Source organism: Pollicipes pollicipes, unplaced genomic scaffold (assembly GCF_011947565.3).
Source record: "Pollicipes pollicipes isolate AB1234 unplaced genomic scaffold, Ppol_2.1 Scaffold_6686;HRSCAF=7923_pilon_pilon_pilon, whole genome shotgun sequence".
Lineage (NCBI taxonomy): Eukaryota > Metazoa > Arthropoda > Thecostraca > Pollicipedomorpha > Pollicipedidae > Pollicipes > Pollicipes pollicipes.
In genome coordinates, this window is record NW_023596921.1 from 12203857 (window position 1) to 12217471 (window position 13615).

General features: G+C 51.8%; 1 protein-coding gene across 1 annotated transcript in view; it reads left to right on the forward strand.

Annotated features, from left to right (window-relative positions):
* Positions 1 to 12754, forward strand: part of LOC119107473 (uncharacterized) — a 33562-nt gene extending 20808 nt beyond the window's left edge. The window contains exons 2-4 of the mRNA XM_037230917.1: positions 357 to 475; positions 11128 to 11270; positions 12741 to 12754. Coding sequence (XP_037086812.1) covers positions 357 to 475; positions 11128 to 11270; positions 12741 to 12754 — 276 coding nt within the window. The remainder of the gene's footprint in view (positions 1 to 356; positions 476 to 11127; positions 11271 to 12740) is intronic.
* Positions 12755 to 13615: the final 861 nt, after the last annotated feature.

Here is a 13615-nt window from a genome sequence, read left to right on the forward strand (position 1 = left end):
GGCCCAGCTGCGCACAATGCATTGGTGTCCTGTGCTTGAATAGCGTCAGCGGATGCTACCGTTGTAAAATGATTCACTCAATACACACTGCTGCCCGGTTTGAAGATGTCGCGGAAAGGGCTGCCAAGACTTCCACTGTCATGCCATGACAGCGATCCGCCGTTGTTTAGAGTGTTTTAAGGATGGCCATCACATAATAGTTATGTCATCGTGTGGATTGTCAAGTTATGTTGTCAGTCGCATTAACAGTCGCTGACAGGCGCACAGAAGCAGCCTCACACGCGATCCGTGTCCGACTGGTGACCCGCGCCTGACCGGTGACCCGTGCTTGACCGGTGACCTCTGCTGCTTCGCAGACGCCCGGCAGCGCCGAGGACCTCGCGGCCGTGATGGAGGCAGCCGGCGTGACGCCGCCCGGCCGCGGCCACCAGCGCAACCACAGCGCCACCAGCCTCGGCATCAGCAGCAACCACAGGTGGGGGCACGCCGCCGCCGCCGCTGGCTCGAACCGGCGCGACGTGAGCGGGAGAGAGCGGCGCAAACGGTGGACGCGTGGACGGATTGGGAGCAGCGGATGCTGGGCTGACGTTTGCTGTGGAGATCCTACACTAATGACCTGGTTCGTGTTGGAGCCCTCCCAGTCATGCATCTTTAGCGTAGGTACATGGTAAAGTGAGTGGATACACTTTAAGCATTGACGTGAATGATGGAAACTTCGCTGCGAATGCGCACGTCTTCACCACTGGTCTATAGTGAATCGCCTTTGCCAACTGTTGGAGACAGCAGCAGGGGCGCGGCAGCAGCCGAAGGGGGGGGGGGACAGAGGGGGCAGTTGCCCCCCCCCCCTGCCTGCCGGCTGGGGGCAAGAGTATTTTTTGCCCCCTAAAATTTTCGGGTGGACCGTTTTCAAAATTAATGGCATTGCAGCTATCCATAGATTACCAAAAGTCAGGTCATCAGATAAATGAGGCCCATAACTGTGCTAGAGAAAAACAAATCGGGATCAGGAGACCCTCTTCTACATCAAGAGCCCCATTTCTGGAGTAGGGGGGGGGGGGCGCTTTTCATGCATCATATGACCGCGGTTCCGGCCCAGGATGTCCTGTTTTGGGGTAACGAGGCCCCACGACTAAATTTGGAGGCCATTTCGCGGATCGGAAGCATCCTGTTCTGGATTAAGAGGTTCGTCCACGGATCAGGAGGCCCTTTTTAGGAACAGAGGATCCTCAGAGAGGCAAGTGAGACTGCGGAATAATCAGAGGGCTCCAGTCAGGGCACTTGTTTTGATTTATAAGGAGGCACACGCCTTCGATGCCCCCCCCCCCCCTACATACGACACGACCTGGGAGGCCCTCCTGCGAGGAAGCCCCAATTTGTACAGGGGTCCTCCTGGAAAATCCAGCGCCCCCCCCCCCACGCACTCAAAATTCGTGGCGTCACCCCTGGATATCAGTACGCGCGGAAATTAACTCCAGAAATTAAGTATAGGTTCTTATTTCGCGAACCCACCCTCACCCCGCAGATTTCCACCGACATGACACGGACTTCTGGCAATACGGCATGCCTGCCGCCATCACCCACATCACCCGACATTACTGTCTTGGCAACCGGCTGTCGCATGTTTTATACGCGCTTGCGGGACACCAGCCCTCGCCGCCAGCCGTCGGCCTTGACATGCCGCCACTGATTGGTGCCGGCGGCGCGTGCACAGCCCACTGTTCTGCTTCCGGGCGCCTCCGCTTCCGGAGAGCCCGCGCTTCCGATGTGCCGGTGCGATGATAATGGTTGGCCAGGACTTCCCGTTCACGCCGCGCGCGTCGTTCCGGCGCACCGCCCCAGCTCTGTGCCAAGCTTCCGGCGCGCGCGTGCGCTGCTGCCAGCGGTGCCTCGTCGGCGCCTTTCTTTCAGCCGGCTCTGGCTCGGTCTTGAGGTGGTCAATCACCGAGTCTGCCGAACTGAAAGCCGGTTTGATAAGTCTGCGCCGCTCTATTCGCTGGGCTGGAGAGAAGAACAGAAGGATCTCTACGGGGGCTGTTTCTGGGCAGTTTCTGGCATTATGGTTGCGATGGGATTGGATGGCGGCATGATATTGCACACGAACCACACTGGTGATTGCTTCACGGGCCACGTGGCGCCTGCCGACCCGGCGACTTCCCTTGTCGTGGCACGGCGATAATTTCCTTTACGTGTTAGTGGTAACAAATTCCTCGCGTAACAAGTATTCGCTGCGCGATAGCCAGCAGCTGGAGGGAAACAAAATGAATTAACGAAAGGGCAGCCTAATTTGTGTTAGTATGTTACGTGATGTACTGCAATTTGATCCGACGACCGCGGAAGGCACGTTGTTGACTGGTTGCCGTATAAACGTTAACGTGCGCTCGGGTGGGAGTCAGTTTGCTTCCTTCCCAAAGTTTTTTTCAGGCTAATTTCCGAACAAGGCGGCGTAGCAGCGCTAAACTTTACATAGTATGAGTAGCAGTTGAATAACGGATCCTTTGGTTTAAAAATTGATGTACCTTGAAAGGTCGTTTACCTATGGCGGGTCAAAATGTGGACGCGGCTGTTCGCAAAGGTCATTTTTAGGGAATCGTTCAAGGTGATGCGACAACGAAGTATTAGACGAAACCACGCATGACTGAGAGGGTTTTGAGGCAATAAACCACTTAAAACAAGAATTACAACAAATTCCAGTGATCTGGGCTCAGGTATGAAGGTCAGACCTAGGTCGAAGCCAATTTCCTTTTTCACTCGGTAGCTTGCTGCATGGGTGGTTTCTGGTCCACATTTAGAATTCGTTAATGACAGTGGCCGCAACAGACATGCCCCATGGGTTTTTTAAAGGTCAGAGTAGGTAACTGACGTAAACTGAGCCAGATTAACATTTTCTTTTAGGAGCATACCGCCTAGTGCAATCCCTGACGCTTATTTGGATGACAAAAATAGGAGGAATCTGATAGGTTGTGGGCACATTGACCTTTAGGTAAAAAAATGTCACTGGTCTTACATGGGCATCGTTGACCTTTTACCTGTAACAGGTGTCTAGACTCACGACGGTTGCGTGAGGGGTAGGGGGCACTTTGGATACCAATCTGGAATTCTTACCAACCCAATCTGGACAGAGGCACAATTGGGGTAAGGAGCATGTATTAGCAAGAGACAGAGGCACAGTTACGGTTAGGAATGACGAGCGAGGCGAGTTAGGGTTAGGAACATGTATTGGCAACTGTATTGGCAACAGACAGAGGCACGGTTAGGGTTAGGAACATGTATTGGCAACAGACCGAGGCGCACGGTTATGGTTAGGGATGATAAGCGAGGCGAGCGCCTACATCAACGTACATTACACTTGGTGGAAACCCAAAGGCATCGCGTGCAAATCGCATCAAGGATACTTTCTCCTCTCCAGAAAGTGCAGCATGCGATCTTTTCCTTTGCACTTCTAAGCTTTTTTTCTTACGTAACCAGTGTAGTGTTTCCTCAAGGATCTGGCCCTCTGCTTCTTCCCTCTCCCCCCTCCGCTAGCTGCCGTAGACAACAGGGCGTGCGTAGTAAACCACGTGCACTGGTGAAAAAGCTTACTTTGACCATATGGCTGCGCATCGGCAATAATTTCCTTGAAAACAGAGTTTGCTCCACCCATTATTTGGCAATGTTAAACCCTGGGCCTGTTGCGCTTGTCAGCTGCTGACTGACTCCCACACCCCCGTCGGCTCCTGAAACTGGTCTTTTCGGTGTGCAACTGAAATAAATTGATGTAATTTTTTAGAATCAGAGGAATATTAAATTTGAGGTTTGTGTTTTGCAAGTCCGCAGAAACTCGCCACCCTGCCATTGCTGGCCATTAAAAGACCGCCGAGATTTTTGCACCCGCACTCTGCGGGCCTGCTGGTTCAAAATTGGCAGCTCTACCGTCTTTTTCCACGAAAAGTAGGGCATGTGAAACATTTAATTGGTCGAGTCTAACCACTCGTGCTATGCAAGCTAGAAATCCCAGACAATGAAGGAAAATGCGCGATGCGGTGTCTCAAATGTCTAGAAAGTCTTACCCTGAACGAGAACTGTTAAGTCTTCTGATGGGGAAGTTCTCACAGTTCCGGCCGAACATCAACGTCAAATTTGGCGCTAAATTCAGCGTTTTGGGTATACTTCAGGCTTTTCGGGGAGGAGGAAACACCCGGTGCTGTAAACGTGTTACTGAAACAATCCTCGTACACGATCCGGTCATGGCATGGCATCATGTCAAAGTTCAGGAATAAAGGTCACTCGGCACAATGAAATTAACAATTACTTAAAATTAGGACAGATTCAACAGGGTTCCCCGGCTATTTAAACGATGACAAGACGGGCTCGGTCACGACCCCTCAGTCTGACAGCGACCCTTATCACGAGTTTGTTTTCCAACAAAGCTCCACCACTCCTGAAGCCATGGGGCGGCAAATCAGTCCGTCGGCCCGCAGTCGTGACTGCCCGCATCAGTGACCCAGGTCAGTTTCTGAACGAGCCCGCGGCCGTGCCGGCGGCCGCGGGCGGCGGATCGGGTCAGTGCTCTGGCGACCGCGGCGGAGCCATGTCGTGTGACGGAGGGCTCCGGAGGCGAGGCCGCGACGCCGCCTCGCTGGAGCGCAGCTGGTCGGTCGCTCCCTGGTCCGGCGACTGGTGGGCCCCGGGCAGCGGGCCGGGCGTGCCGCGACAGCGCGGCTGGCTCGAGGGCTGGTGCCGCGGACTTTCCAGGGGACTCGACCGCTACCGGCGGTACATGCTGCTGAGGCGCAGGCAAGTGGCGAGCCACCCATGCGCCCAAAATAGCGCCAAGCCAGGTTGCGTTCCTCCAGGTTAGATTTCGAAACCGGATATCAAAGTAAGCGCGGAGTTGCCAAGGACCTGCGAGACCCTGTAGGTATTCTCGATATGTCGCGACGAGTCTGGCGTCACGATGCCTTGGACGCGCCAGGGCTTACCCGATCCCGTATGGTCGTGTTCGTTCCGTTACTGATTCATTTTGCCTCAGCTCTTTCGTCCCGCGCACGGACTGGGCCAGCTAACGGCCGAAACAATGGACAGGCCCATTCGCCAATAATTGGCAAGGCGCCTCACCGGAGCACAGCGCGGCGCGCCGCGGTATGATGGAGCCAAGTGGAGCAGCCGGCCGGCGACCCCGCCCTCCCGCCGTCAGCTGATCTGCGACGGGGTCCGGCCGCGGATGGGTTCGGGCGCGGCGGGGTCCGGCCGCGGACGGGTTCGGGCGCGGCGATGTCCGGCCCGCGGACGGGTTCGGGCGCGGCGGGGTCCGGCCCACGGACGGGTTCGGTCCGGCCCGCGGACGGGTTCGGGCGTGGCGGGGTCCGGCCGCGGACGGGTTCGGGCGCGGCGGGGTCCGGCCTACGGACGGGTTCGGGCGCGGCGGGGTCCGGCCGCGGACGGGTTCGGCCGGGACGACCACATGTCGCGCGCGCGGCGCGTCCGTGTGGGCCGGTTTCATCCCAAGCCTCTCATACGCAGCTGACAATGCCCGCCGCACATATCGGAAACGGAGGTTGGAGTGGGCGCCGTAATCCAGCAACAGCTCAGGAGTGGGCGTCGGTTACCGTAGTTACGTTGGATCACCTGCTTCGCGTGCGGAGACGAAATAGTATGGCTGCAGCGAAGTAAATATGACCAACGGCTAGCTCGTCGCAAATGCTCCCACGACTTTGCCCCAGACACGTTGGCTCATTGGTGTGTCTTGATTTGAAAGGACCTTGTTTGCCATGGAGACATGAAAATGCATGAATTATCTATGCTTTACAGAGTGATCGGATTATGTGTATCCCATATGTGTACGTCATTGGCACGGAAGCATGGGTGTGGCAACGAGTTCGTGGAAGACATTCATATAATCCTAGTTTAATTGGCTTGCATATAGTGGTTTTACTGGCAACCAGTAATGTTTTTCAACAAGGCCGTTTTAGGGACTACGTGGAAAGACGTTTGATCCAGCATTTTTCGTGTATTATGAGAGGACATGGCCCGCAGCGCTTCCATAGTTTGTGGCTCCTTGTGATGCGTCGAGATCCAAACTTCACTTTCCATGGTTGCATTAAACGATTCTTTCTGCGTGATTACATAGCAGGCGCCTGTCATTTTGATATTATCACGATTTGCGGGCAATTAAATGATAGCATAACGTTTCATCAACCCAGAACTTGACTGTATACGCACGTATGTGAGTGAGGGATCTATTCGGAACACGAAGTTGGTTTTCTCAAAGTTGTACCTTAATGTCTCCGATTTTCCATTTGAGACGTCCGTTGGGTACTTCCATGAACTCACCACTGACCACTACAAGATGAGTATTGCTCCGCGATCATTATCGTGATTTAACCCGGGAGCGTACACAACATTTGCCTGGTGTAATTCATAACTAAATTAAGATGATGTGTCATGTGTCATAAAGACATTGCCATATGCAACATGTGCCACTGTTTTCGTCATAAATCGTCCGGGAGCATATAGTTCGTTAGTTCGATAAGGGTGTATTGTTCAGATCATTACAATCCCACGGAAAAATGGTAACTCAGGCATCAGCGCACGGCAATGTCGGCATCGGTGAGCAGCACTGACGCCAGGCGACGTAGGCATCAGTGGGCGGTAATGTCGGCATCGGTGAGGGTACTGACGCTTCTCCAGCGATCTGGGACCGAAGCTCCGGACAGTTCAAACCGATTCGCAAGGCGCCAGTACAATTACGGTCAACGCCTTACTGGAAGGGTGATAGCGGTGTTTACCAATCTGATCAGGTTTTTATGCTTGAAGTTAAGTTGAAATGAACTTATTATGGTATGACCTGGACCGCCCTCATACACCTCGTAATGCATCTGCGTTTTCATGTACCCACGGTGATAGATATTCCCGTGTGTCATCCGATAAATATTTGGAAGGGCCTCTAAAGCTCAGCATGCACTCTTCCTCTTGCCTTCAAAGTGGGCGCTCTCTGTCAAATAGACGACCTCGCGAATATATGGCTCGCAATGGCTGCGTTAACTGCAGTTTGCATACAAGAGGCACACATATCGCATAATCGCGAATATGGCCGGGCCATTCAGTGATCGTGGGTATTTCCGGCACTCTGCCAGATGGCCCAACGTCGTCGAACAGCCAGCCTGAGCTTATCACAGAAGTACCTGACTATTTACCTGGTTCACGTGTCAGGAAGTTGAAATTTCACACCTCGTTTAAGAGAACATCTCCGTCACTCTCGTGGCTTGGGAGCAATGCGGTCGATGATGGGAGTTACAACCCAAAATAGAAACCGATACGTAGAAGCTACAGAAGCTTAAGTTATGTTTGGGTCATTTTACGTCAAATCGATCAAGTGTTCCTCCTGCCGTGATCTACCATGATGAGATTTGGCACAGATAGATCGAAGTAAAAAATATGATCAAAAGCCAATTCGCAGCCCCAGAAGACCTCCGGGATCATAGCCGAAGGCCATTCAACTTCTTAAACTTTTAGTTGCCCCAACTTGACCCGACGGTTTCGAATTTCTACAGCGTTGTGTAGGACTAACGTAATTTGATAATTAACTGCCATATAAAACCCATCTCTCGTTGCTTTTGAGCATGTAAGAGTTATTTTATGACACTGGTCTGACCATCTATCTGACAAGATGAGCTTCTTTTTTATTAATAACTTTGGGCCGATTTATTTTCTTTTGACTTTCTTCCCTAAATTTTCTGTTAAATTTCTAAGTTTATGCGTTATGCTCTCGCCATGTAATGCAACGCCAGGACAAAAAAAATTGGTAAACGAGGCCTTTTTAGACGTGATGCGATGCATTTTTTCTCTGATGATTCACAAATCGGGCTGCAATAATTTGTTTTCAGAATGGCCTCGAAAGCTGAAATTAATTAAGTTTCCCAAAACGTTTAGAGACCGCAGATTGTGCTTAAGAACACTTAATGGTTTATTTTTGGATGTATTGTTGGGCAACTCATATTTCGCCACTGCAGGAGGTCATTCAGTGTGACCTGAGGGCATCCATGATCTTGGCGCTGATTAATTTGACCTTAGATACCTAGGTACCTAGATCGGAAACGGATATACTTCGGTAAAGTGCTCGGTAAAAACTGGCATTACGCATCACATCAAAACTAAACCCACATGTAGAAGCGGTCGGGTTTGTCTTAACGGCATCTATGGCCAAGCCAATCAAGCGCTGATCTCGGCTGATCAACGCGTATGTTTCACAAGAGAACTCGGGTCGGGTTGTCCGTAACTCATCCGGTTTTCCTTAGATTGTTCAGTACGCCCGCAAGTCTATACCATTTTACAGCTGATGCCCTACTTCGATTGCATATGTTTGCTAATGATTTAACATGGGTGTTGCCCATCTTGCAGTTAATTATTATGCAATTGGACTTCGACACTGAGTAATACGCTTACTAGGGTTTTGCAAAGGTTCTATTTACATAGGTTTTATAGTGCGAACAGTTGCTTTATATCTTTTAAAATCTAGTGTCGTTAGATTTGATGTAAAAATTTGCATGAAATATCACGTAGCATTGCCTCCATGCTCTTCTGGACATGGGGGCGAAACTAAAAAAACGTGGCGGAGAATCAGGGCCTGTTGCTAGATTTGTGTAGCGAATACGGCGGCTATCTGGAATGCGCAGCTGTCTCTTGAAATATCTAAACACAAGTGCGGTTCGCCGCGAACGACGGGACGCCCGCGCCATCTCGTGTCATCATGATAATGCCGGAAACGCCGCCACCCAGTCACAGCTAGGTAAAACACACGGACCACTCTGTTCAGGTATCAGAAGGATCGTTTAGTTCAAAGACCACTTGGACTTGGCATTGATGGGTTCCAAAGTGATGCTTTATTGGGAACTGTTAGCGGTGACGGTCACCTGTCTGTTACGGTAACTCAGTTAATCATTTCACACCATTCTTGATTAAGCGTCATTCCGTTCCATTCCATTAGGAATTTCCGGCTCGTTCCTGTCATTTTGTTTTTGTCATCATCCAGGAAGCCCCGCCACCTTTAGAGTGTCGGAACCACTGCCGCCGCGCTAGTACCGGGTAGAACGTCCTTATTTCATGGTCGGCACCGGTCGCCGAGGAATTGAGGTCGGCTGAGCTTGGTAGCGGTCAAGAGCATACAATTTAATATCCAGGCTGGGTGAGACACGTTGTTGCGAGGAACTGGTCAATGCAGCATACAAATCACACATGTTTCGTATGCTGCAAGCCGGAACATGTTCCGGTCTGCCGACATCACGTTCGACTTGTTTTCAGCTTCTGAGTAGTAAACACTTTGCGCTGTCAATACAATGCTGTATCTACTTGGTTAAGACATTGCGCTGACAACGAAACCATCGATTGGTCGTATGACGCCCTGTTGGTGATAATGGGACATACACGGACCGCGCAGGCATGATGGGCTCGGCATTACGGGAAGTCCCAAAGTAAAACAATTACACTGTACTTGCCTGCCTGCATGGGCGAAGGGACCCAGCTGTCTGTGTTCATTAGGGATATGCATTTCTTGATTCTCTGTTATTTGCCGTCACTGAAAGTCGTTATTTGGAAGCCTTTTACTTTTTACAGATGCCGCTTTTAAAAGGCGTTCGCCAAGGTTTGACTGTCATGAGACGCCATGTTTGATATATTTATTCATTTATTTGCAATCTGGCATTTGTCGTACTCTCCCAGTCAAACGCTAAAATACCATCATTGTGTATATATGCTGTAACTTCTTTGGAACACATGTTCAAAATGCGTGAAGGAAAATATATCGCCGTCGTTAATACAAACGTCAAGCTATTGACGATTCCAAGCATCGAAAGCGGATCAAACTGCAACGCATCCATGATCCAAAATTCCTAGCTTTTGTTCATACATTTTCGGGGTCATTCAAGGCCGGTGCCATTTAAATTGAACGTCATGGACATTTTCGGGGTCATTCAAGGCCGGTGCCATTTAAATTGAACGTCATGGACATTTTCGGGGTCATTCAAGGCCGGTGCCATTTAAATTGAACGTCATGTCGCTTGCGATGCCACCATGACATGGATGGCTCTGACCTAGCTCTGTACCGAACGCAACAAAAACAGGTGGGTCGGATGCAACTGAACACGACAACGGCAGCGATTGCCATAATCTGACAGGTAACCCAAACTTTAGATCCGAAAGCGGTCTGCGCAAATGTTGTAGAATGTAATCGGTGTTATCTTTGGGGTTGGATTGTCTAACCTAATCTTAAGGGTTTTTGAACGGGCAAATCCATAAATCCATAAATCTACAAATATACCGAAGGTTATTTCTGCTCAAAGACGACTATTTACGGCAGTTCCGTAATTGGCCGACGAGATACGCCAGTTCGACACTGTAGTATGCGACGTCTCGTTTTTTGTTTTTTGCTTTTTTTTGTTTTTGGTGCACCAATTGCAAGAGATGCACTACGTCATGCTGTCGTATAAACATTTTACTGTGTTTGTTATTGCCTTAACCTTGTTGTGTATTTTGTTTTACTGAGTGCGAAGCATTGCTACTGCATCGTTATAATATGAATTAAAAGAGGAATATTACACTTTGCTGAGTGTCTGCCAACCACGCCGGTTTTGACCAGCAAAAAAACAGTACAAACTGGAAAGTAGCAGAAGCTAGCTTCAGCCGGGTGAAATGTTACCCCTGCCAGTGATCTGCCGGTGGAAACAAAGGTTTTAAGTAATCTCTAATCTTTCTTTTATCTAATGTCTAATTTTTTATCTAATCTTTTATCTTTTATTTATTTTTATCTTTATTCTTACCTTTTAGTAAGTAATCTTAAGTAAGTAATCTTTAAGGCTCGAAAAGTTGGATCACGCTATCAACGGACAACTAAACATCGCCATAGTTGAGACATCGCCATAGTTGAGACATCGCCATAGTTGAGACATCGCCATAGTTGAGAGCTTAGCGCCGTCAAGATGCAGACCACGACATCGTGGCCTTCCCAGCATCAGCAGCCTCCCCGCGCGGAGATCCACCCCTCGCCAGTAGCGGCCACGGCGGGGCCGCCGGTCAGCCGTCCCTCCACCCCCCCCCCCCCCCCCCCTCCCGCGTGCGAAGCGGCCGGTGCCGACTCGGTCGTGTCTGTCGTTGCAGCGTGTCGCTGGCCAGTGTCAGCAGCGAGGGCTCTGCCGACTCGCACCTGGTCGAGCAGGAGGACATCGTCGCCCTGACGCACGACGTGCGTGCCTTCAAGGAGGCGCTCGGCAAGCTGCGCCGCATCTTCCACCCGGATAAAGGTAAGGCACTGATCCAAGTGCGGTTCAGGGGCGGGTATGTCCCGGATAAAGGTAAGACACTGATCCAAGTGCGGTTCGGGGGTGGGTATGTCCCGGATAAAGGTGAGACACTGGTCGAGGTGCGGTTCAGGTGAGGGTATGTCCCGGATAAAGGTGAGGCACTGGCCGAGGTGCGGTTCAGGTGAAGGTATGTCCCGGATAAAGGTAAGACATTGATCCAAGTGCGGTTCAGGGGAGGGTATGTTCCGGATAAAGGTAAGGCACTGGTCCAAGTGCGGTTCAGGTGGGGGCATGTCGCGGATAAAGGTGAGACACTGGTCGAGGTGCGGTTCAGGTGAAGGTATCTGCCGGGTGAAGATGCTTCTGTGATAGAGGTATGGTTCGGGGAGAGGGCGTTGCTCGGCAAGGGACTGACACGCGGTCGATAGGGGCCATTTTCGGTGGCTGCACGAAGTCTACAAGTACAGAGCAAGATTAGGCGTGACGTCGTTCTTCTTTATATTGCCCGTCTCTCTCAAGTTTTCTCGCCGTCTAGACTGAGGTACAGGGGCGTATGGGGCGGGGGCTGAATAAGGAAGTAGGGAAAAACGAAACAAGACTAAGTGTGCCTCAAATACATAAAAATGGAGTTTTCTCTCCAACTTTCCCGCACTCCCTTTAAAAGTCGGTTTGCTGGAATAAATTCGAAACTACACACCTGATGAGAGGCGTGGCATTCAATTGGCCGAAAATGTCGCGATGCCACTGTCACGCACGAATGAAAATGGTGAGAATGGTCAGGGAGAGAGACCAAAGGCCACGTTCTTGAAAAAAAATGTTTTAACAGCGATGTTGCGGCGTTGGTTTTTGTACTACCTGCCTAGCTGCTGTCAGTATGAGCACCTCGCCGGTTATATTTGTCGCTGGCGCAATCCGCGCAGGGAGGCGTGGCTGCTTGCCGTCAGCCCTCTGGCCTCTTTTGGATGGTTCGTTGACGTGGCAGCGTCCTTTGCCTTTTACATCAGCCTGGCTGGGCAGCGGTCACGCATCGCAGGCTGCAGGGCGCGCGGGTCACGGTCGCCCTCCGCCTCAGGTCCTCTGCCCAGCGGGCTCGGGACGATCCCGCCGCGCCCTGACCGCGCCCGCGGCGGCGGCGGCGGCGGCGGCCCGTGCGGCACGGTTACGCGCCGTTCGCACAGAGGCGTTGGCGGCCGCTCCGACTTCAGTGGCAGCGGCTGAAGCCCGCCGCCGCCGGGCGCAGTAGCCGGGGCCGCCGGCGAGCTCGGCGGCCAGATCAAAGCGTTTGCTCCCCCCCGCCGCCACCCCCGCCCCCCTGCCCGGGGGCGCCGCGTCTGTTGGGTGTGTCGGCGTTCGCCGCCGCGCCGGCTTTGTGCACCTGTTGTGCGCCCCGTCTGCCAGCGCAGCACGAGCCGTCTCCGATCAGACGCTCTGACGTCAGAGCGGTTTTGATGACGTGTTCGATGACGCCAGATGACGCTCTATGATCGGCGCCGGCGACAGCTGCCGGCGATTATGCAAGGTGGCGTGCTGGCGGCCGCTGTTCCAGCAGGCAGACGTCCGACCAGGCGTGCCGCTGTTATTGATTTCAGTCGGCTGTTGGGTCTGGTCGCGCCGTATATGCCCGGCGGCGACCGGCTAGTCTTTCCCGTCCGTCTCGGCCTGAGCTGGGTAGCAGAGGTTCGATGGCTGGACGTTTATCCTCAGAGACAGCATTCACCTTCAGCAATGCACTGGCTTGACCAGCAAACTATTGCAGCGGTCTGAAGCATATTATTACGTTAGTTTATTAGTTCCAGTGGCGAAGCAACATATATTGGTTTTATTTGAGTTGCATACCATTTTGCAAGATGCACGCGCCGGTTGTCTGGGGTAAATGGGCGTTACCGGGTTTGAAATAAGGCTGTTTCGCATGGCTACGCTTTCGCATGCGTTTCCGACCTACCTTCCTCTCTGCCCCCCCCCCCCCCATTTATTTGCCCAAATGTCCGCAGCAATTTCAGCCGCAGTGGAAGTCGCAACAGGGTAGAAGCTCAACCTATTGGATATTTTAATCCAGGATAGCGGGAAGAAGGGAAATCCCGGGGTTCATAACTCCAGTTTTCAAATCTATCTTTACCTCTGTCAATATAAGCGTATCGTGTGAAATGGTCTATTTATACGGTTGCAAGTTTGCGGGCAGGCAGAAAGACAGACGTTTTCTCAAGGCTGACTTATTGCAATGCCTTATTGAAAGACTGGTATTGGAGACCAGCTAGACTCATTGCAACTCCTACCCCACCACCTGCTAGAGCTAGTGGCTCGATGAGGAGCCGTTTTGACTAAAAACAGCTGACCTAGCGATTCGA